The following is a 25,701-nucleotide window of genomic DNA, read 5'->3' as shown; positions in this document are numbered from 1 at the left end:
ACGATATCGTGAGCTACATAAAAAATTACTAGCATTATCATCGCAAAGTTTAATTACTGATTACATTGTTAGAAAAGGAAGAGCTACACAGAACGAGAATGAAGTTTGTGAAAATCCATCGTCTTTACCGCAAATATCTATTGCAGAGACAATTTCTTCTGACGATGAAGATGATTCTGAGCCATTTCGCAAACGGTGCAAACCATTATCAGATAGCAATAATGATTAAAAATATAAATGTAAAACTATATGTACCTATTACTTTCCCATAAAATAAAATGAAATTAAGTTTTGAATACTTGTTTTTTTAAGCTTTTATATGAATTTCTTTCAGATATTCGAAGTAATTTTTCATGCGGCCTATTTCTTTTAATTTCTGCAAACTTTTTTGTTTTTGTCTTGGTTTTATGTAATTTTAGAAGGCTACGGAACGTATTCCAACTTTTTCAAGGCAAGTAATGTCTTTTTTATGCCTTTTTTTATATGCGCTTTTCTGTGGAATGTATCCACCGCATAAAACGAGACATTACTGTATTTAATTCTTTGTTGTCTACAGATTTGTTGTTTACCTTTCCATTGCTTCCTCTTATATCCATTCTCAGTTCCAGAATTGTGATTCGGACATCCACATTGTGAAAAATATGACGTACTTTTAAATATAAGATTTTTGAATGCCTTTTTATTTTACGTAACTTGTCGCTTGGCATATTTTGTATGCAACTCAAATAAGAATGTCTATTCATAAACAGTGCGGATTTTTTTCGTTAAATCCAGTTAGTATTCAGTTAAATATGGAATCCTTAGTATTTCAAAATATTGATTTATTGACACAAAAAATATAATATGTCAAAACAACACACAAATATTATTATTTATAAAAAAATTAAAAATTATATACTAATCACACACAAATTAACTCTATATTCCAAAATCCTTTTTACTTAAACTAAAAAAACATTAAACAAAAATATTGATACTAACTAAATACAGTTTACGGACTACCTTCCTCATTCAGCTGATTGCACTGTAAACAAACATGTGTCGTCACTACATGTAACTTACATGCTGGTTGATTCCAACTCTGACAAATGATGGTAGTTGTTATATTTTTCTTTTTTTCATCTGAATACATCTTCCTCTCGTTTTATTATAATTCCTTTCTATTGAATCTTCATCCGGTCTATATGGTTAAAGAAACTGTTTTATGTCCAAAGATAAATTTGGGATTTTAACTCTCATACACAGATGTGGTTTCATGAGATTTATTAATAATATAAATTTGCACAATGCACACAAATAACTCAAAATACTCTACTCTCTTGTAGAGATAATCATCCAATAACTTCAGTTGAAGAATATTTTAGAGAATCTATGTTCATTCCATGTTTAGACAATCTAATTTCAAGTTTAAAAGAAAGATGTATAAACAATGAAGAAATTTTGACTGTATTTTAAATACTTATCTTCCTGGTTTTGCATTTCCTAAAGCTAACCAGTTAACAAAGCTATCCCCATATTTTGAATATAAATGTTCTCTGGTAGAACTGACAGGAGAGTATTTAATATGGTGTAAAATAATAAGAACTTTGAAGACTGATACCGAAGTTTTGGTGGCTTTGGAGTTTTATCTCTCACTCTCACTCATTTTCAACTATGAAGCAAGTAAAAACCTATTTGAGGAATAGGGCCAATGTTCTAGATATAATGGTAAAAAAGTAGAAAAATCAAATTATAACTAGATTCACTTTTACTGTTATGTATGCTGTTTTTTATTCTTTACTTAAAACTTAGAAATTTTGTATTTAAATAAAGTTACACGATATTATTTTTGGCACCCTAAGATTTCAAAAAATGATTTATAAATTTTTATTTATTAGAATTTTTTAAATTACATATTTACATATTCATTAATAATTCCTACAAAAATACTTTATCAGCCCCATTGTATTGTAATCATTTTTTCTTTAATGACAAACCACTGCTCACTCAAAAAATATATTAAAAATAGTAAGTATTCTTGTTATAAAAAAATGTTATAAAAATAATTATTAAAAAAAATCAAATAATCCATTGATGGATTCAATTACCAAATGTTTTGTAGGAAAAAGGGGGGGTTAACTTAAATGAGTAGATATCCCCCAAAATAAAATCCTGTCCTTGATGCATTGCAGAATGAATTTCAGTTTGTTGTTTTTAAGATGCTTAACTTTTGTTTAAATGTACTACTATATAATAATATATGAGCCACATTACATGTTAATGAACTTAAAACTTTTGAATTAAGGATTTTAAGCTGAAAAGTTGTTAATATAAAGAAGTTACAAAGTAGGTATAAGGAATTTAAAAATCAGAGCCTTCTTAAAAAGATTCCTTTTTGAAAAAGTGAAAAACAAAGAAATTGCTTACATATGGCATACTATGTAGAGCACTAGTTTCAAGAAATCTTATTAGGATGCTAATGAAAAATGGATAACAGGCAAGGAGTAATATAAACAGTAAAAAAGACATAACTGGAATGACTTGTTCATGTAATGAGGGAAATTAAATATACAATGCTGGGACTAATATTAAAATAAAATATAAAGGGAAAGCACAGCATAGGAAGAACAATTTCTTGAGTTAGAACAGAGAGTAGTTACATATTATGAACCCAAGTCAATTATTTAAGATCCATGGAAATAAAGTCCAAATTGCCAAAATGATTTCTAATCTCCAATAGGAAAAGCAATGTTAAGAAAAAGAAGAGATTTCTAAGATATAATTGACAATTACAGCTGTACTCATTGTAAGAAATACTAATAACTACTGGATTTTTCAATTGATGGTAAAACAATATAAAATCACTAAGACAATGGAAAGAGATTCCAATAAGGACAAATATTTTTTCAATAAATTAACATTCTTTTAAAAAGACTGATTCATATGAAAACAACTAAGTATATTTTAACAATCTCCTTGTGCATATTTCTAGTCTATTCTATTCTTGTACTAATTAATCAAAACTAAATTCAGTTAACAGGTTTATGAAAATCTAATTCAAAGAATCATACTTTGTAATTTTACATTCTACATTCATCTACTAAGATGGTCACATAAATATATCTGGATAGTGATTAAGTCTAAATACACAACTTGCTTGATACTTTCTAGTTTCTTTGTTTATATTATTAAAAAACACTCACCTCTTCTAACAACTCCAAAACTTCCATCTCCTAGTTTGACAGACAAAGTAATGTTACTTTCTTGAATTAAACATGAGGTAAAATCAGTAACCACAACTTCATCATGCTTTTTGTTTGTATGGTTTTTGTTTGAAACAGGTATAAATTTATTTATTAGGTTCCTCTTTTTCTGGTGAGCCCTTTTCTTCTTTACTGCCTCCAACAGTCTTCTACCACCTGAAATATAAATAATTTTATGTTTCTAAGTTTGCAAAAGGTTTTTGGGCAAATTACCTGGTTTACTAAGTCCAATATTTTCCAGATCTTCAGCAGTTACAAAGTCAAAATGCTCCAACCTTGATATTTGCAAGTCATCTCTAATAGGAACCAAAAATTGGCTCAATTGAACTTCAGATAATATACTTCCCAACCAGTCCAATCCTTCTTCTGACATTTTTCACTGTAATGTAAAGTAAACAATGCATTAGACTGAAAATTACATCACATGAGTGAAAGTAATTTAAAAATCAATGTATAAAATAGTACCTGAGTTGTCTTATTTCATGTGAGTTCAAATTCACACGGTATCAGGTTTTCATTTTCAAAAAAGACGTCTAAGTGGTAGCTCAATGAGAAACAGGATATCCACAGGAAATGCAGATTATTTTAATAGTATATTACCTTTTCTTCAAGGTGAAAATGACTACGGCAACAGATGCACAATTTCTCTAGACAAAGTCATTTATTTTTAAATTAAGCTGTTAGTTTTCTCATTTCACGTGTAATTGTATGGTTGTTAATTAAAAGTATCGAAAAATATCAAGTTTTCCTCTTTCCACAAACACAACAAAGTTACTGTTGACACTACTGACAGTGACAGCAACTGGTACTGTGGTCTGGTAGGGATAATAAAAATTGGTATTGAAAATTTAAATTGTTCATTTTATACTTATATTTTCTGGGAGGTTTTTCTAATATTTTTCACTCTTTTCACTCACTTTTTTTTTCTAAAATATTAGAAATAGCATATCAGGACAATATATTATAATAGAGGCTTATTCAATTTTCAATGCTTCTTTTTAAAATTAACGTCGAACCAAAAATCTAAAAGTTGGTGGGAATATTTTAAAGAGTAACAGATATAAGGTATTTATAAAATTGCTTTCTATATTTTAGTTTTAGAATTAATTCTTGTTTAATTCTGTGGCAAGCATATATTTTTATTTGGAATATTCGCCATAAGTTAGGTGACTTGCATAACAAAAGTAATTTTTTTCCTTGTAGTTATCACCTCAACTTTACTGTGCCTCAACCCTGCTAGATTATTAGCTGAATTTGTTTGTATAATACCTAGTTTATATGTGTGTTAAGCAAATTTCTTGCTACTAAATAAAGTCGCATTTATGCCCTTTACAAAGAGTTTCTTATTATATCCGAACGATATTTATAATAAGCAACTTCGAGTAAGTAGGTACTCGTCATACGAAGATGAAAATTTATATTTTTTAAGTAAAAATTCATATCCTACCTCCGACCAGATCCGTTTTTACGCTCAGTAAGTTGATGCTCTTACCACTGCACAACAGAGGCGTTAAAGTTAAATATAATAAATGATTTTAAAATTTTTAGAAAATAAAGATGAGTTTTCTGTTTGTTTATTTTTTCGATACAAAAAATTATAGTTTCATTAAAGCTAAATATACAGTGTGTCAATCTTAAAACTTACAATGGGCTACATCTCACGAACAAAAGCTGATATCGAAAAATGATTGAAACTGTTTCTAGGATAAGTAAGGGAAAACTTAAATGACATGAAAGAGAACTCACTCCCATCAACCCCCTAGGCCCCACCTACCACATGAAGCATCCCAAATTAAGGTCCTTGGAAATTTTGCAGTAGAGCCTACAGGACTTTCACATGAGTCGGTTAGAAAGGTGTTGAAATTACATAAGTTTCACCCGTACAAAACACAAATTCTTTAAAAACTAGGCGATGATGATCCAGACCGACGAATTGAGTTTTGTGAACTAATCACTGAAATAATTCGCGTTGAACCGAGAATGTTAAAAAATATTTGTTTCACTGATGAATGTACTTTTATGCTGAATGATAATGTAAATAAACAAAACTGCCGGCACTGGAATGATGCGAACGCGCATCGATTCATACAAGATCAAACTCAATATCCTGAAAAACTGAATGTTTCGGCAGGAATATTATGCGATGGTATAATTGGCCCCTTGTTCATACCAGGCAATTTAAGTGGCGACATTTATCTCGATATGCTGGAAAACGCTATCGAACCTTTAATTGTGCATGACTTAGAGAACCAAAGGGACGATCAAGATAACCTATCTCTAGACGAAGATTTGCTGCACTTCAAACAAAATGGAGCACCTCCTCACTATGCAGCTCCAGTTAGGCACTGGTTGGATACTAATTATCCGAACAAATGGATTGGAAGGAGATGTTCAACTGAGTGGCCACCGAGGTCACCAGACTTACTTACCACCACCTGACTTTTTTCTATGGGGTTACCTCAAGTCAGTTGTTTATAAAACTCAACCCACGTCACTTAGGGAATTGCGAGAAAGAATTACGCAAGCATGTCGCTCTATTACTAGAACAACATTTGCCAAAGTTCGTGCAGAATTTGACTATAGGCTGTATTAATATTTACAAAACAACAAAACCCATTTTGAACATTTAATTAATTGACATTTTTAACAAATTTGGAGTTCAACAAAAACCTCATTAAATTTTCCATTTAGGCCAAATTATTGCTTCATCCTTTATAATAATTATTTATACCATTGGATAGCATTTTTTATAGTCTCTTCAATGATGTATCACAAGTAGGGGTTTGAAATTTAAACTTTTTTGGTTGTGGTGGGTGGGGCCTAGAGGGTTGATGGGGGTGAGATTTCTTTCATGTCATTTTAGTTCCCCCTTACTATTCTAGAATCTGTTTCAAGCATTTTTCGATATCAGCTTTTGTTCGTGAGATATAGCCCATTCTAAGTTTTAAAATTGACACACTGTATGGTACAATCACTAAGGTGCTGACTTTAAATAAGAACAATAAATTGTACTTATAGTTTATAAATTGAACTACAACAATATATCGGAGAGAGTGACTCACTTTCAAAAACGAAACCTGGCACCGTAAATTATTGAATAATTCCACAATTTCAGGGGCGTCCGTATTTCATGTCTTTTTTGAAATTGAATTATTTTATTAGCAATTATTTCCATCGTTATGTCTCTATAACGTACCTTTGCCATTCCGTGAATTTCTTATAATTTCACAATTTTAAATATTTTATTTATATAAGGGATTAAACTACAATTGATTGCAATGAGAATTATATTGTACATTAGTTTTGACTTTTCGACCCCAACGCAGAAATTTTTTTCAAAAAAAATTTATAAATTGGGAAATTATGTTAAAACTAGAATGTGGCCCGATTCTAACGCATCGGGATTCTAGAACGTATGATGTTTTACTAAAATGCTTTTGTTTTGTCACACAAAAAATATTCTATGCTGATTTATTTTGATATTATGAATGTATATGAAAAATGTAAAATAAAACGTTTTAAGACGCACACAACGGTACATTAAAAATAAGCTATAGTATCGTGTTTACCACTTAGTAACAAACAGAATTCGGTCTAATAGTTGTCATCGTTTCTCCACGGGTGGTAACAACTAAAAACTGATTGATTTTTTCTATCTTAATATATTCGTTATTCGCAGGACACGAACAAACGAAGAGGTATGTAAAATATTTAATAATAAGTATGAAGACAGAACGATTATAACACGTGGGACTGGATCTAAAATAAATAATAAATTTGAGAAAATTGGACATTTACGAGAACTAAAAACAAAACCTGACTTTTTTTTTCTATGGTTGAAGATCCTCATAAGGCTACTAGAATAATTTAAACCGAAAATCAAATCAGTCAAACAACTGTTCAGAGATATTTAAAAAAAGAAAAATGGCATCCCTATAAGGAATTGGCACAGGAACTGAATAAAGACGATTCAGATCGCAAAATGAAGTTTTGTGACATAATGTGAAATAGATTTAATACAAATCCTAATTTTTTAAACCAAATCCTTTTTTTCCGATGAGGCTATTTAAATGGCACGGTTAATAAACAAAACTGCAGGTACTGGTCAGATAAAAATCCGCATTGACTGGAGGGGCACATACACACTATCGACAAAAGATCACTTAACAAAAAGTATTACTAAACGTACAAATCTTTAGCTTGTACATAAAAAACAAATATTATTACGAAATACAAAACAATTGAATGCAGTGTCACAGAAAAAACGTGACACTGCACTGCACTAAATACGTAAGTAATAAAAGTTACTCTTAATATTTTACATTGACTCTAATATTTTAACTTAATTTTAAATTCATCACTTTATTTTATCTTTGTTTAGCTGTTGTATATATATAATAGTAGTACTCCATCCTACCCTGACGGTTGCCAACATGAAAGTGAATTTAATTCAAAATTCCTTCTCTCGTGAGTGGGGACGGAAAAATTCCTATTTATTTCATGAATATATAGGCGGAACGTGATCAAACGAAACAGCATTTTGTTTATTATAAACAGACCCCAAAATGTGTATGCACACACACACACACACATATATATATATATATATATATATATATATATATATATATATATATATATATATATATATATATATATAGACAGTTGAGGATAGCCGGGAACGACCCAATACTAAGGAAGCAATAAAAAACGGGTGCTTCTAAGTGAGTGTCTTTTATTAAGAGTCAAGCTTTTGCCACATAATTTTGGGCTTCATCAGAACTTGCTGTAATGGAAAAACATTCTTTACAATATCATAATTAGATGTTACTTTAATCTTACCTTAATGTCGATACTAACCAGTAACCCGTTACTGTCTTTGACACAAAATTGGACATGTACGAGAACTAAAAAGTGTTCGCGCTAGTATTCAATAGGAAACAAAAGCTGACTTTTTTTCTCAATGGTTGAAGATCCTTATAAGGCTACTAGAATAATTAAAACCGAAAATCAAATCAGTCAAACAACTGTTCAGAGATCATTAAAAAAAGAAAAATTGCATCCCTATAAGGAATTGGCACAGGAACTGAATGAAGACGATTCAGATGGCAAAATGAAGTTTTGTGACATAATGTGAAATAGATTTAATACTAATCCTAATTTTTTAAACCAAATCATTTTTTTTCCGATGAGGCTACTTAAATGGCACGGTTAATAAACAAAACTGCAAGTACTGGTCAGATAAAAATCCGCATTTAATGGAGGAGGCACACACACAGTATCGACAAAAGATCACTGTGTGGACAGAAATTATTAATAATACTATTATTGGATCTTATTTTTGGGATAGAACAATAATAGATGAATAATGCTGGGCATTTTTAGAATTGATGGAGTTGAAACCGACTTAGGGATAGGGATAGATCAGAAGATGGCAACACGTTGCCAAAAACCGAACAGAATGGCGACTAATCTTAGAGCAGGCCAGGATCTACAGAGAATTGTCGAGCCAAAGATGATGATAATTTTTCGGAGTTATTTAAAAAGCAAAGTATATGTAAATAGGCCACCGGCTATCCAAGAACTGAAAGAGATCGAACTAATTTCCCCGGAAGAAGAGATAGCACTAATTTCTCCGGAAACGATTAGACAAGTCTTAGAAGAATTTTCATTTAGAATGGATTTCTGTTTCCAAAGACGAGGTGGTCATATTGAAAAATTAATTACAAAATAAAAATGTTCATCATCTCTGCATATTAATGGTCAATATTGGCCATTAACAGATTATATCTTGCATCGGCAATAAAAATCTGTAACAAAAAGTTGTAAAATATACAGGGGTCCCTTAAAAATACGCATATTATCCGTATATTTCAGAAACTGTACATTTGACAACGTCAATAAAGCTTTAAATCGCTGGTTAGTCTACTATATACGGGATGTCACAGATATCTTTATGTTCCCATACTTTATGCGCGCACTGTATGTCTCGAAACGTAACGTTATTTAAATTTTTTTATGGACTTTTTGAACTTACCTACTTTTGCAATATAAAATCAAAATGGAATTTGTACATTTTGAAAATGGCATAGCATAATTATCATGATATTATCGGCATTATCACTAGCTATCTAAAAAAATACCTATAAATTAACTGAACAAAAAGTATTACCAAACGTACAAATCTTTAGGTTGTACATAAAAAACAAATATTATTACGGAATACAAAACAATTGAATGCAGTGTCGCAGAAAAAACGTGGCACTGCACTGCACTAAATACGTAAGCAATAAAAGTTACAAATGAAATTACATCTATTTCTTTTATTCAGCAGACAAAAACATGTGCGACCATATCTCTAACTATGCTGACAAGTTTTAAAATTAAATTGAACTTACATACTTAGCTGCTGTACATATATAATAGTAGTACTTCATCGTACCCTAACGGTTGTCAACATGAAAGTGAATTTAATTCAAAATTCATTCTCTCGTGAGTGGGGACGGCAAAATTCCTATTTATTTCATGAATATATAGGCGGAACGAGATCAAACGAAGAAGCATTTTGTTTAGTATAAACAGACTCCAAAATGTGTATACACACACACACATATATATATATATATATATATATATATATATATATATATATATATATATATATATATATATATATATAGCAAAAAATACGACCGTTGATTAAATTTAAAATATATTCAATGGTTGAATAGCAGAGGTTTTATCGGTCAATAATTGGCAAATAAAAGTCGTCAACTACTTTATTGATTTATTTGAATACGTTTCGCTTTTATTTTTAAAAGCATCATCAGTTCACTACAAATAAAAAGATTTTAGAGTATAAGTAAACAACCAACAGGGTTCATACTTACAAAAACAATTTTTAGGGTTTGTAGATGTTATAAAAACTCTACGATAACTTAACATTAAAGATTAAAAACTAAACGAGAGAAACGAAACAAAAAAATACAAGAAAAACTGTAAGAACACTAGTTGATTTGATTTTAACCGATGGCTTCATTTGAATGTTGGTTTAAGCTCTTTCGAGGGTCAAACCACACTAATCTTTTCGATTGTTTTCTATCAGCTCTAAGATGTCATAATTTTTACATGTGACTTATTGTCGTACATGTGTTTCTCTGGAATGTAGCAAGCAGGTACGGTTCTTGAGGGAATTAGCGGGAATTCCCCGTTCGTTTTTGTAAGTATGAACCCTGTTGGTTGTTTACTTATATTCTAAAATCTTTTTTATTTGTAGTGAACTGATGATGCTTTAAAAATAAAAGCGAAACGTATTCGAATAAATCAATAAAGTAGTTGACGACTTTTATTTGCCAATTATTGACCGATAAAACCTCTGCTATTCAACCATTGAATATATATATATATATATATATATATATATATATATATATATATATATATATATATATATATATATATATATATATATATATATATATATATATATTACTATGTTACGAGCAAAGTCCGAAATTGGATAATCCCAGCATTGTAAGGAAATTACTGTCCAATTCTAGCATTGTACCACCAAACTGTACGATGTCCAAATATCGAAGATATATTGTTAATTATTTGATATGTTTAAATATGTTCCAAATGTAGTCTCCGTTTCGAGTAGGATTTTATGAGGTTGAAGACATGTAAAATGTTATCAAAAGGTTGTTAAGTTACACCGGGTTAAGTGGAAAATTAAAAATTTAGGTACAAACATGCATGGAAAATAAAATTATGTATCTAAGTTCAAGTGATCACAATATGCAATAGTGCTAAGTATATTGTTCAAATTTAAATAACTTTAAGACAAGCAGGTCAACGCTGCTTGTCTTAAAAGAAAAAAAATCTGATCCTGGGTATAGCATTTAGCAAGCTTTTTTTATTTAATTGTCGTATTACCAGATTCCAGTACGAGCCTAAGAAGGTATCCATTGAATTCTGGCAGGTAACGGTGGAGGAAATCTTTTTTAGACATCTAACGTCACGGAGTAAGACACCCTAGCATCTTTAGACCGAGTAGGATTCTAGGCCAGAAGACCCCAGGGTAGTGCCGAATTAATCGTGTGCCGGCTAAAATCTTAACCACCGTTCCAGAGTAGTGGTCTTGCCACCAAGAAAAACTTATAAATAACGATACCTATCACCGAAAATCAGAAAAAAATTGTTTAAAAATTGCCTATTACCAAAAGAAATAAAAAGAACGAAAATATTTCCGTGAAGACATAAACTAATTTTGCTACTTACCAGTTCTTGGCTCTCGAGAAAAAAGAAACAAGATTTCAGATCCCTGGTTCAATTTCCTCCTCTGTCCTCCTGCTCTTTCTTCTTCTTCGCCCCAGAAATCAGACAGTGTACTTCTCTCCATTCTTTCTCTCATCTCATTATTATGTTTATAATGTTTCTTTCATCCAGCCTGAAACCCATTTGCCTATCGAAGTCTCCCCTCTTAGTTGCCCATCTCTGACAGTTAAAAATATGGACGGGAGCGTCCGGTATCCCACAAACAATATTGTCTGCCTAATGTCTGAGGTAGATTTGACTATTCTATTTGTGAAGATGCCAAAATTACCATGTCCGGTCAGAAACTGTGTCAGGAAGTAGTCTAGTTTCCTAAACTTACATTCCTACCACGGCCTCAGATCGGGAATACACCCCTTCGCCCACCTTGTCCTTCCGCTATCATTCGCCTATTCTCTTTGCCATTCCACTATTGTTCTCTCTCTCTCTCATTCTCATCTATATTTCCATCCTTCCTTCTCGCATATACCCTTGCTCGCTCTTTGCACAACAAAACGATCAGTATCACCGTTCCAATGACATACAGAGCATTATTTGAAACCTTCCGGTATGCGCTAGATACCCTGAGGAGCATTCGCCTTTGCAAAGTCTCCATTATCTTGACGTATTTCACCGTGTTCAGTGCGCTACTTCACACAGGGGCAGCGTAGGTTACTACCGACTGAAAAACTCCATTTAAAACCCTTCTTCTGGTGCTACCTAGGTCTCCAATGTTTAGCATCAGCCGTATCAATGCTTCCAGACTTCGGTTTGCCTTCTCTACCGTCTTTTGGATGTGTAATCCGAACCTAAGTCCTTCCGAAAACCAGACTCCGAGATACTTAACCGATTTAACCGGTGCAACCTCCACACCTTTCACTATAAAGCGAAGAGAGGATTTGCCCCGGTTCCTTTCGAGAACTACCACCTCAGTTTTCTGAGTTGCTAGCTATAGATCGTTCTGTCTGATCTACCTTCTAATACGATACAGGGCTATGTTTTCTGACTCCGTTTTCTGACTCGCCTTCGCAACCAGTGCGAGATCATCGGTACAGCTACAAGAGTTCAACCCCTTGGAATCTGTAGCCTGAACACCTCGTCGTACAGGACATTCCACAGGGTGGGACCTAGTACTGAACCCTGCGGAACATCCTGCGACAAACTGATGCTGGTATCTTTTTCCTTTTTGGACCTGCCAGTAAAGTATCTGTTAATTACGTAGACTAGGTGCTCACTAACGCCCACTTTTCTCAGTCTGGACAAGGTTTTTTATTGCCATGATGCCAATACATTATTGACGTCAAGCAGGATGGGAGCCACCCATCTCTTTGTATCTGCGTGACTAAGGAGTTTACTTCTGTGACCGCATCTATGGTGGGTCTTTTAGCCCTTAAACCATATTGGCGGTAGCTCAGCGCATGCTTACCTTCTCGCTCAAGGCAGCCTTTCACAAGCGGCTCGTACAACTGCTTGAATTAAGAAGGCAGATTGGCCCAAAGCGCCCCCTTCCTCTTCACCTCTACCTTTTGGGATAAGGTCCACTTTAGCGTCTTTCAACAGTGTTGGAAACTGCTTTTGTTTAAGCAGTTTGTTTAGACTCCGTCTATGAGAGGTGAGTTTCGGATCTTTATCCGTTTAACAGCCTCGCCGAGTTCCAACTCAGTAGGAGGTTCCACCTCTACGAAACCAGTAACCCTTTCACGTCTATCCTCCATCCGAGGAAAGAGTTCCCGTATTAAACGGAGTTTCTTCTCCTCAAGCAGGAGGTAGGTTGTCTTTTTCCCCTTCAATTCGGTACAGACAATCTTGAAGTTTTGCCCCTAGATATCTCTTTCGAGATCCTGAAGCAGGTTACTTCACCTTTCTCCCTTAGATCTTCTTATCTCATTTCTGTATTCTTTCTGCATTCGCTTTAAATTATTTGTTCTCCCTTCCAAATCTCCTGCTTGCACTCTTCTTAATCTCTTACACTCCCTTTTTACTCTCATGCAATTTGTCCTCAGATGTTCAAGCCGCTCGTCCCATCAGTATGGTTGGTTTCTTTTATACCTCCCATTTGATCTTACACAAGCTAACTCTTGTGCAGCACTCAGACCCTCAATCAACTTACTAACATCCTCACATCCTTGCATCCCAGATCAATTAAGCCAAAAGCAACTACAAAAACCTTCTCATTTAAACATCTCTTTACTTTAATATCCCTATCTTTCCGTTTCTGCCTTTTGCTCGCTAATTCAAAACTCACATACTTGTGTAAGCTGAGCGATTCTTCTTCCAAAAAAGACCAGTTTACGACCCTGTTTAGAAATGACGTTAAAACCAGTGTAATGTCCAGTAAGGATTCACTATTACCTCTCACGAATGTAGGTGCCTTATCTTAGCATTTAGCAATCTGGAAGGTTGTTTTTAAATGTAGTTTCGAACCACTATAACCTGCAACAAAAAACATTAATTTTCGAAAAACTATATATATATATATATATATATATATATATATATATATATATATATATATATATATATATATATATATATATTTCGCACAATATTTCGCCATTTATTTAATAGCTTCATCGAGAGTAAAGAAATTAAAAGATTATACATATAAATAAAATTGAATTTTAAAATAACATTATTGCTGATGTATATGTACATCCAATAAAATGCATGTTGAAATTTAAAATATCTTTGAACTGTCTCTCGGCACTGAGGTCTCAATCTGCCTACTCCTCAGTGTCAAGTCAGCACGTTCGTTAACAATAAATAAGATGGAACACTTGTTCCATCTTATCAGCAATACTATTATTTTAATATTCAATTTTATTTATGTGTATAATCTTTTAACTTCTTTACTCCCGATGAAGCTATTAAATAAATGGCGAAATATTGAGCTTTAGAAAAAACAAAGATTTTTATTTAATATAGACCACATAACCGATATTTCCAACATACTTATCAATTGTTTTTTGGTCGAAATAATCACGTTTTTCAGTTTTTCGAAAATTATGTATATATATATATATATATATATATATATATATATATATATATATATATAAGCGAGGTTCCTACAGCCTTTGCTGCTTCTCGCATTTCGACCGCCGTCGTTTTCTGTCTATCCATTCGTCTTCTTTGATGGCTCCATCTCTCATTATGTGCCATACATTTTTTCCCAGGCAACTGAAGGCCTTCCCCTTTTTGTTCTTTGTTGTGGTATGTAATTTAAAGCTTTCTTTGGCCATCTATCTTCAGTCATTCGCTTCACGTGACCATACCACACTAGTTGTCTCGTTTCAATTCTACCTACACTGGAATATACAGTATTTGTCTTCCTTCTAATATCTTCATTTCTGATATGATCCTTTTTGGATACACCACACGCTCTCCTTAGAAAATCCATTTCTACTACTTCTATTCTTTTTCTATCTTTTTTCGTGATCTCCATTTCTGATAAGCAGTTTTTTTCTTGTTCACTAACGTTTGCATATTCTCCGATCACCATTCTTGATTTTTTGTTTCATGTTTGTCTTTATAACCCAAAGCTTCACTTGCAGCCTCATTAATGCATTTTTTAAGTTCCTGGTATAATTTTTCCGCTGATATATTTTCTTAATCCAGATTTTGTAATTTTTGTGATCAGTCGTAATTTGTAAAGAAATTTCGTTGACTCTTCTTTTAAGCTTTCTAGGTTATATTTAGGAGATGTTACTTCTTGTCCCTTTTCTATATTCTGTACCTGAGTGTTATTGTTTTTTCGACAGTTAACTATCACGTTGGCCATAAGTAAACGATGGTCGGATCCACATTCTGATCCACGGTATACCCTTACATCAGTTCTTTTCAGCTGGGAAGTTTGACGTTGGATTGCATAGTCGATTATCGAGCGCAGATTCCTAGTAGGTTGTATCCATGTAAATTTGTGGATGTCTCTATGTTGAAAAAATCCATTCATAATTTTGAGAGACATTGTTTCACAAAAATCTCCAAGACTCATTCCGTTGTCATTGGTTATTTGTTCCCCATATCTTCCTACGACTCTGTTATTTTCTTTTCTCCCTACTCTGCCGTTTAAATCTCCTAGTATAAAGATTTCACAATTTTCTTTAACTTCAGAGAGTATTTCATTCAGTTTGTTGTAGAAATCATCTTTACTTTCTGGATCTGCATTTTCATTTGGGTCATACACTCCGACAATTACGATGTTGTACCCATTTTTTTTTTCATTTACAGTATTAGCAGTTGTTTCTTTACTTCAGTCCACGATTCAATATTGTTTTTAAGATTTTTCGAATGGCAATAGAGACTCCTCTCTTAACTCTGTTATCTTTACTCACTCCACTGTAGATATGTATATATTCTCCTATCTCTTCATTTCATTTTCCCTTTGTCTTGGTCTCGGTGAGAATACATATATCTATTTTTCTTTCCGCTAATTCTTTGAATACTTCTGCTTGTTTGGTTCTAAGTCCTTGTACATTCCATGTAGCCAATATCATTTTCCTTTTCCGTTGCATTAGTCGTATTTGTTTTAATCCATCCTTTGTATTCCGAGGCTTTTGGTCGAAATTTTTAACATTTATTTCTTTTGACAAGGAATGAGTTGCTAGCCCATCGCCTCAACCCTCCTCCTTTATCCGAGCTTGGGACCGACTACCGGAGGCGGAGTTCGAAAAACTTTTTAATAATGAAAAATTTTTTTAGCTCTCAGTCAATATTGCAGTTTAAATTAACAGAAACAATAAAATAAAATAAACTTGAATAAAGTACAAGTATCCACTTGCCCCTTTGTTATGATTTCCACTTTCCCCAAATGTGTTAATACATTGGAGCAAGTGGAATCTATCAACTTATCTTATCAACAAGAATATAAAACTTGATACAACACCGAACACCTTATTAAGTGCCTAATTTCAATTGCTAACTATGTTTTCACTGATGATGGTCTGATCGAAAACATTCTGAAGGAATTTTAATCAATCCGTTTGGCACCTTTCTTTTTATTAAATTTTAAATATATACCGTTTTACACTACAAGTTTATCACTTCACTGTAAGTTTAGTTAAACTATGGTATACACCCAATCACCTTCTTTTTTGTTAGTTAAGTTTTTAATACATATGCTACAAATAGCAACAAATAAATATAAATATCAGGTGCTCAAAATGTCATACAGCCACATATCTTAGACAATAGCTTAGCCTATTTTGGAACTTATTTAACTTATTTGTAATTTATATATATATATATATATATATATATATATATATATATATATATATATATATATATATATATATATATTGTTATGATATGTAAAATCGAGAAAAATATTGGTTTGTTTAAAAATATTTCAAAATTCAATAACATTAAAATAATTCAGATAAGTAGAATAATATCCAACAAACATTTCGAAGAAGGAGAGTTATTAATTTCTTGAATTACCTGTACCAAACAAAAAGTAAGCTTTGCATAAATTATTTCTTTGTTATACTTGAGTGACCCGCATAGTTTTAAGTGAAAACAAAAAGACAATTGAACGGGGTTTTCCAAAATACATTAATGCAGTGATTAGGGACAAATAGAAGAGATTTTAGATAGAGGTTTTTGTTAGTTTTTAAGAATTATAGAAAATATTATTTGTAAATAAGTTTTAGGAAATTTTATAATTATAGGTAAAAATTTGTTTGTTATCGAAATGAAAAAATGGGGGAATTGTGACGAGTTTTGATTGGCGGAGATTGAAAAAGGTGGGATAGGTATGTACGAAAAAGTTTAGCGAGATTGAGGAGGAGAGAGAAAAATAGTCAGTTGATTTTCCAAGTCTGTAAGAGGAACAGTGATTGTTCTCTGGTGGTTCCAAAGAAGTAGCAAGCAGTAGTGTTGAATGTTAGTGAGTTTTTGTGGAGTTAGTGTATCTGACAGAAGCTGAAGTAGCAAAATATTGTAAGTCATATTTTCCTACTTATATTCCAAGAGTCACTGTTCAGGCCAACGAGAGATTCAGTTTATCGTAAAGAGAAGATATTCCAAGAGTCATTTTTCACTCGGGCCAACGAGAGATTCAGTTTATCGAGAGGAGAAAGGCTATCATAATTTGAATGATTTTTGCTTTTGAAGGAGATCATTAAGGACGATATACTTGCAACAATCTGTTGTAAGATTGCTGATTACATAGGGAGCGGTTGAGAGGAGATAATACAGTCTACAAGGAACAAGGATTTGGACCACTCATCATCAGAGAGAGATATTTTTGTTTTCTGCAGTTTTTTTTTTCTTTTATTGATAACACAATTTTTACTCGTAATTTAGAAAGGATATAAATATTTTGATTAGGAGAGTTAGAATAGTTTGGGATTTTGAGTTTTCAATTAATATTGTTTGTACCATAAATTTTGATTGTTCACGTACGGAGAACAAAATTTTGAGAATCCTTATATGAGATTTGTTTATTGAAAACTTTTGAGTGTGAATTATTTCATTATTTTTATTTCAATATATAGTGTTAGATCATATGTGTTTTTTTTTATTATTCCGGTATTCTCTGGACCTTACCTTTCACATGTAATAGCATAGATATTGAAGCACGAATTTAACCCTGAGATAAAAGAATTAAAAATTGTGATAGAGTCATAATCATATAATTTAAATAATTTTAATTAATCAAAAAAATTAATTAGCTAATTATTGCTTGGCGCACCAAGACTTTAAATATCACAATAATATATATATATATATATATATATATATATATATATATATATATATATATATAAATTAATATAAAAATTATAATAATTATATTAAAATTATAATAATTAATATAAAATTAAATATTAAAAAAACTATAATATCTATAAAGGTGTGGGTCGGCACTGCCGACCCTGACCGGCCGCCACTGGCTCTGATTCGTCCCTTTACACTTTATTTTTAATATATACTCAAAGAAAAAAGTCTAAACATGTTAGTTCAGGTGATGTCGCTGGCCATTATATCTTTCACCTTCGCCCCATATACCGATTAGGAAACAAATAATGATTTAATTAGCGCACTTTTATTGCAAAATGCGGTGAAGCCCCGTCTTGTTGGAATCATAAACGACTGTCGGCTATGTCTGGGTTACCAGTATTTGGAAAAATACAGATACTACAAAAGCGGGACAAACAAATAATTCTATCTTTAACAATTCTTGCCGAGACATTTATTTTTTATTGCAGAACATGGTGTTGTCTTTTAAGACTCAGTGAGGATTTTATGGCTTCCAATACCAACAATTTTGTCTGTTCACATTGCCATTAAGAGAAAATGTAGCTTCATCTGAAAATACATGAATGTTCGCAAAACTATTTTTTTATTGTTCAAATATAACAGTAAGTTTTTAATGCAAATACTAGAAATGACATACAAAAATTAACTAGAGCTTTCAAAAGTATAATAAAATATCACGTTCACTGTTTTACTTAGCTACGTATATTTACCAGAGTCAACATAGAACGAAATAATTTTATATAGTTTATAGTTTTAAAATGCCTTCATTCAGCGAACGCAAAAGAATTGAAATTCTGTGTATGATTGGCTATGGAAATAGAACCCGGACACCGATTTATTTAACGCTAAATATTTATGTAGATAGAACGTCAATTCTCAAAACAAAATTCAAAAAAAATACGATGGATGTGGTAATGTTAAAATCCCTCCTCGAACAGGACGCCCTAAAATCAGTGAAGGAATTGACGTAGAGATTCATGTGCAAATAACTCATATATTCAAATCAGTTTGGACTAATTTTTTAAAGCTATTTAAAGTAAATTATACCGAAAATAACTGCTCGTTAGGTATATTCATATGACATTGAAATGTTTTGTTTTACGTCTTATTTAGTGGTATGTATTATTGTCTCCCATTAAAGTAGGTATTATATACTAGTTATTCAATTAGTTTTAACATAATTATTTATACGAGGAAGATTTCAAAAAATGTCTGACTATTTTGTGGAAAGATTTGAGCTTAAAATAAGATAAGTAGTTACAGTGTCAGTCTTTAAACATGATTTTGTGGTATTTTTAAAACAGAATTCAGTTGGATACTTTTTTTTCTATCGCACTCCTTACATTTTTAAATTTATTCGGATATTTAAGAAGATATGTAAGAAATCATGGATGGCGCATTTCAAGCAGTTATTCTTGTGAGTTTTGAATATTGTTGTGGCCGTATTGTATATCAACTGGCTAAGAGGACAACAATAATTACTTCGTTTATGTCATTTCAGTTTGGTGCATGTATTTGACGTAGCCGTTTATGCTATCTTTTTTTGTAACAAATGTTAGTTCGTAAGTATTTTTATGGACGCAGTTGGCATAGCGGTATGGTTAATAGGGTAATGGAGATATATCTAGTATATGTCTTTTTATTTTCATATTATCGTGTAAACTTTTTAATATTTGTATATCGGGATATAGGCCATCTATACTTGTTGATGACCACGCGCTCCAAGTCAAGCTAAATTTTATAACCGACGTTGCCTTTCAACATATTGTTATGTGCCCATAATTACGACCCCATACTCTTTTCTTTTGCGAAAATTCCAGTTAGCAGTTCTCGGATTTCAGATAATAGACAAGCAAAATCTAGAAATTACGACCTGGTTATTTAAGGCGGTAATCTAGCGTTTGAAGTTTAGTTTTTATCCGAATAGCAAAGTATTTGTTTTGTAAAGCGATAGTTGTTATAAGTGAGTTTTTTTGTAGTAAGAGAGACGTTGTCAGGAAGAAAAAAAAGCTGAAGAGAGACAGCATCAAGAACAAAAAGAGGCCGACGAAAAACGGTAAAAAAAAGAAAAAAGTCAACAAGAAGCTGAAGAGAAACGACGTCAGGAAGACAGAGAGTTGCTCATGAGTCTTTTGTCAAAAATATAGGCCGCTAAAGTGAGTAAATAAAATATTAAAAGAGACATACTGCCATAGAGAACGAATTGTAGTGTTCTACTGCTTTAACGATCGCCAATAACTCCTTTCTGGTGACACTGTAGTTTCTTTCCGCTTTTCCCAGAGTTTTACTAAAGTATCCTATGATGTGTTCCTCACCCTCCTTCACTTAGGAAATTTCCGCCCTGATGCCATTTTGAGAAGCATCCGTATCAAGCACGAAAAGACCCTGTTCTTTCGGATATGCCAGGATTCGAGCCGTTGTTAATTTATGCTTAAGTGTGGTGAAGGCAAGCTGTCATTTGACTGGACACTAGACGGTCAGAGTAGTATTTTTGGGTTTATTGTCAGCAAGACGTGGAGAATGGTGAATCCAAGAACGGACCCACTATGAGACTTAGGGAAAAACTCCAACGGTAGATCACCGAGACTCCATGGGAACGAGTAGCTGTTGACATTCTGGGACCATTTCCAGTGACAACATCAGGAAAGAAGTATTTAATGATTAGTATGAACCATTTTTCCAAATGGCCAGAATTAGTCGCAATACTTAACCAAGAAGCAGTCACAGTTGGTGAGGTCCTGCTTGAGAATGCCGTTTCTTGACATAAGGTTCCACTTCTGCTTCATTTTGACCAGGGACGTAATTTCGAATCGGAGGGTTGGAAGACCATGTTGGCTTTGTTAGGAATTAAGAAGATCAGGACGAAACCACTTCATCCTCAGTCCGACGGCATGGTAAAAAGACATAGCCGGACCATCAACAACTACTTGTCCCTATTTGTACATGAAAATCAATGACTGGGACAAACTGGTGCCTCTGTTCCTCCTAGCTTACCGAACTTTCTAACATGAAGCAACTAATTATACTCCAGCAATATTATTGACTGCTCGAGAGATGAAGCTTCCTATCGATCTTCTACACAGCAATCTACCAGACGGAGAGGCGGAGCAAGAGACACTCCCCGAATATTCAGTGGCCTACACCAATGACCGGATAAAGGTTAGGTTCGATCAGAAATCTACTCCCGTTAGCTTTAAGGAAGGTGATGCAGTCTGGCTCTACCAACCAACCACTAAGAAGATAAATGACCTACATAGGTTCCAACTGACGTTACGGAGTAAACCAAAGGCCGTGCACCTGGAGAGATTGCGTCCTTATGAAGGACAGAACGACCGGGTCGATTTAGGTGGCACAACAGCCTAATAGAATGGAGTTCTGTTATGTGCCCCTAATTATGGTCCTGTACTTCACGACGCTAAGCTTCGCTTTCATTCGCGAAAATTCCAGTCAGCAGTTCTCGACTTTCACATAATAGACACGCAAAATGTAGAAATTACGATCTGATTATTTAAGTCGGTGATTCAGCGTTTGAAGTTTAGTTTTTATGCGATAAGCAATGTGTGTATTTTGTAAAGCGATATTATCATCATCATCAGCCTGTATGCGCTCATTGCTGGACATAGATCTCCCTCAGCTCTTTCGAAACGAAGGTACTTTCGAAAGATCGACATAGGAAAGTGGAGAGGATAACTGTTTCAGCTCCTTTTTTTTTCGACATCGGAATTTCAAATTGAAACACGTAGGAAAAATTTACATTATCTTGGCTTCCTTTATTCTGCGGTAGCTTGTCGAAATATGAATAATTACATAGTTTTCACTGGCTGGAAAATATGGGAAACCTCGGAAAAAATTTGAAATTCACCGTAAAATCTTACTAATTGTTTGTATTTTTATAATTAACAATATTGATTTTTATTCTATTTTTCGTACACATATGATATACAATATTAATCTAATCTGCGTTACTGCTTTGATAAAATAAGTCGATTTTTTCATCACCTGTCTTATTAAATTTTGCAATCTTTATTGAACTTTTACTTTTTTTTTATTTTCTTTACATACATTTTTTTAAAAGTTAAAATTTGGTTAATTCATTTGACTTCACCGTCAGCTCTGAACCTTTTTATTGCAGGTTGTTTGTCTTCACATTAAATCAGTCTCTAAATATACATTTTCAGAATCACTGTCGTCGTCAAACGTAACTGTACCGAGGTTGCAGCATATTTTGTCCTCTACTTCTTTCTCAGTATAATTTATGCAAGTTCGTACAATTCAAACCACGTTTTCTGCACCCACATCTAGTAGTTTTGCAACTTGTGGTGCATTTGCATGTAATGTGCTTTAATGTCTCTTCGGGAATTAAATTATCTAGAGTATAAATTGGTTCAAAACCAGTGGCACTTTGTCTCCAACCATAGGCATAAGCATCTAACTTATTACCTAACCACATTTGTAATTGATAGTAAACCCGAAGAACATGCTGTTTGGCTGCACCTTCAGTTGGTGGCAGAGTTTCTAGTTTAAAAGATATTTACCGATATTTCTGCTGAATTGTAAGTATCTTAAATCATTTAAAGAAAGTGTATCGCTGTGTTTTAATTAAATTATTTATTATAATTAATTATTCATTCAATAGTTTTAAATATTACTTACAATTTTCAATCAAAAAGTAATTAAATACGTTTAGTTAAAACTTTTTTGTTCAACATACACAAAATATTCTTGTCAAAAAAGTATAAGTATATTGCTTTCTAAAGCCACTACACTGAGACTGACGAAATTGTGGAGCTGAAACAGTTTCCCCTCCACTTTTCTATGTCGATCTTTCGAAAGTACCTTCGTTTCGAAAGGCTGTAAATTTCAAAATATTTGATGAATTTTATAGATATATTTAATATAAAGTTTAGATTTTCATTCAAAATTTGTGCAGATTTTACTTCTTAATATTTATAAACACTGGAGATATGATTTTTACGAAAATAGTCGCTAACTTCGTTCCTATTGGTCATAGAAGGTTTTTTTAATGTGAGTTTTTTTACCAGTTATCCAATGATTGTACTTACAAATCTGTAGCTTGAAAAATATAGAAGTTATTACAATTGTTTATAAGTAAAAAACATACTCCTTTTTCAAACGTTTATTTTGTAAATAATTTCGATGAAAACGCAATATGCATTTAATTTCTGAGATATTTTAAGTCTTAAAGAATCCTATGAAATTTGCTAAATGTGTCTAGTATCATTCATAGGGCAAGTTCAATAATTTAAAGAATTAGTGTCAGGGACAAATAAATTAAATAACTTTAAAACTATTTGACCGATCGGGAGGAATGTTCGCACAAATTTAAAAGACGGTAATTCCTCGATGTTCAAATGTATTAATAACATTTTATTTTGAATAAAAAAAAAAAAAATTTATAAATTAGTGCAAAAAAACTGCTTTTTTGCAAATATTTCCGTAAATTATTTATCAATTTTAATTGAAAAAAACGGGAAATTAAAGATATTCTTGATATAAAAAAATTATATAAATATTGTTTATTTAAAATATAAGCGAAAAAACTTATAGACAAAAAAATCAAATTGTGACCATAAATTATTGTTTAAAAAAAACGCAAGGTAAAAATATGAGTAGTTTTTCATCTATTCGTCATCTAGTAACCCCCACCTATGTCTTAAAAGCTTCAGATATCTGCGAAAAATTTTGCCGTTAAATCAACGATTTTTGCATAACCAGACTGGGCTATAAAGTAATGAATGCATTATTCCATTGAGAAGGAGTTTTTCCTTAGTATATGCATTCGCTGAAAAGCTTGGCCGAAGCCTGGATTATTTTTATTTCCACCTAGTTTGATCGCTTCGATCAGTACTCCGTCATCGCCAGATGGATTGTCTTCCCCCTTTGGGAGTAGCACGAGCCTCTAGATCTTCCAATTTGCTGGAAATCGCTGAGTTTCAAGCAGTACATTTATGTGTTCCAAAAGCCACGTCGGCTCCATACTGCCAATGCGTTTCACCGCTTCTGGTGTTATTCCATCGAGTCCCGGAGCCTTTCGTGTCTTTAGGGTACTCAACGCTTCGTTGAGTTCGTCTACGGTAAAAGGTACAGCTCGGTCAGCTTCGGCGTCCCACTGCACTCCTTGCCAATGGCCGGGCGAAAACAGCTCTCGAGTAACCTTAAGCTTCCTATCCAGTGACATCTCATACAGAGGGTACATCTTGAACTGGTTCATTACGATTTTGTACCCCTCACCCCAAACTTCCTCAACCAACTTGTCACACAGTTCTCTCCAGTGCCTCTTCTTCTCGGCTCGGATCTTCCTGTTTAGTTCCTTCTTTCGTGAATTGAATACCATATCCATTCTGCTAACTTCGGTTACTTCTCCTCTATCTTTTGCCCTTGTAGCCTGTCTTCTGATGGCACTGCATTCCTTCCTCTTATTGGCGATCTCTTCGCACTACCAATAAGGCATTTTTACTTTTTCATCATCATTATCATCAATGGCGCTACAACTCTTCGTGAGTCTTTGCCGCATTTATTATTGCCTTCCATGTTTATCGGTCCTATGCCAGTAATTCCCATTGTCGCACTCCCATTTTTATTTTTTACTCTACTCCGTTTATGCAATTTCTCATAGTCTCTCTTATTACTGATTCAAGTCCTTTTACCGATGGCGGTTGGCATCTTCTCTTCTCTATCAACCACCTAGAATACTCATCAAACGCTAGCCAGTCCGCTCTATCTCCACCTCTGCTTCCTGTTTGGTTCGCTGATGACTCCACTTTGGTAGTCCCTACTCCGACGATCGAAAAGCCAATGTAGCGGTGTTCTGTAGCAGTGTCATCTGGTAGTACGGTCCAGTCTCTAATTTTTCTCGCCGCATTCTGTGTGGCACAGGTGACATCGATATATGGATGCAAATTTCCCCTCACGAACGTTGGTTCCCGACCATTTTTTAAGACAACTAAGTCCAGAGTTCCTATCCATTCCATAAGCATTTGTTCACGAGCGTCCGTTCTGGGACAACCCCACTCCACTACCTTGGAGTTCAAGTCCCCCAGCACTACACACTCTCTTCCCAATAATCTTACCTCATTCCTAATCTCATCCAGTCTACTTTCATAATTCTTAGCTGTACAAATCAATGAAATGTAGCAGCACCCCACATTTACTCCCTCCACACGTAATATCACAAATCCCTCATGCGTATCAATACCATATACTCTCAGTCTTCTTTTAAGTATCCGCACTCCTACCACCCCCGACGTATCACGAACCATTTCCTACTGCGCACTAACGTGGGATTTGGCTCCGCCGCTATCAGGATGTCAATTTCTTTTTCGATTGCGGAGACCACAGCGAGGTCGTGAGCTAGCCTAGT

The 25,701-nt window shown here is 33.3% G+C and overlaps 1 protein-coding gene across 3 annotated transcripts in view; it reads right to left on the bottom strand.

Annotated features, from left to right (window-relative positions):
* The window catches only part of Ack (activated Cdc42 kinase), an 81,349-nt gene extending 77,334 nt beyond the window's left edge, over positions 1-4,015 (bottom strand). For 2 of the 3 annotated variants that reach the window (XM_072525984.1, XM_072525986.1), the window contains exons 1-3: positions 3,708-4,015; positions 3,456-3,621; positions 3,183-3,398 (exon numbers count right to left, since the gene is read on the bottom strand). In XM_072525984.1, coding sequence (XP_072382085.1) covers positions 3,183-3,398; positions 3,456-3,615 — 376 coding nt within the window. In that variant the 5' untranslated portion in view covers positions 3,616-3,621; positions 3,708-4,015. The remainder of the gene's footprint in view (positions 1-3,182; positions 3,399-3,455; positions 3,622-3,707) is intronic. The other variant, XM_072525985.1, reaches the window with a different exon arrangement.
* Between the last annotated feature and the right edge of the window lie 21,686 nt (positions 4,016-25,701).

This window comes from Diabrotica undecimpunctata, chromosome 3 (genome assembly GCF_040954645.1).
Source record: "Diabrotica undecimpunctata isolate CICGRU chromosome 3, icDiaUnde3, whole genome shotgun sequence".
In the NCBI taxonomy this organism is placed as follows: Eukaryota; Metazoa; Arthropoda; class Insecta; order Coleoptera; family Chrysomelidae; genus Diabrotica; species Diabrotica undecimpunctata.
Note: the sequence above shows the minus strand (reverse complement) of the source record. Positions and strands in the feature narration are given on the sequence as shown.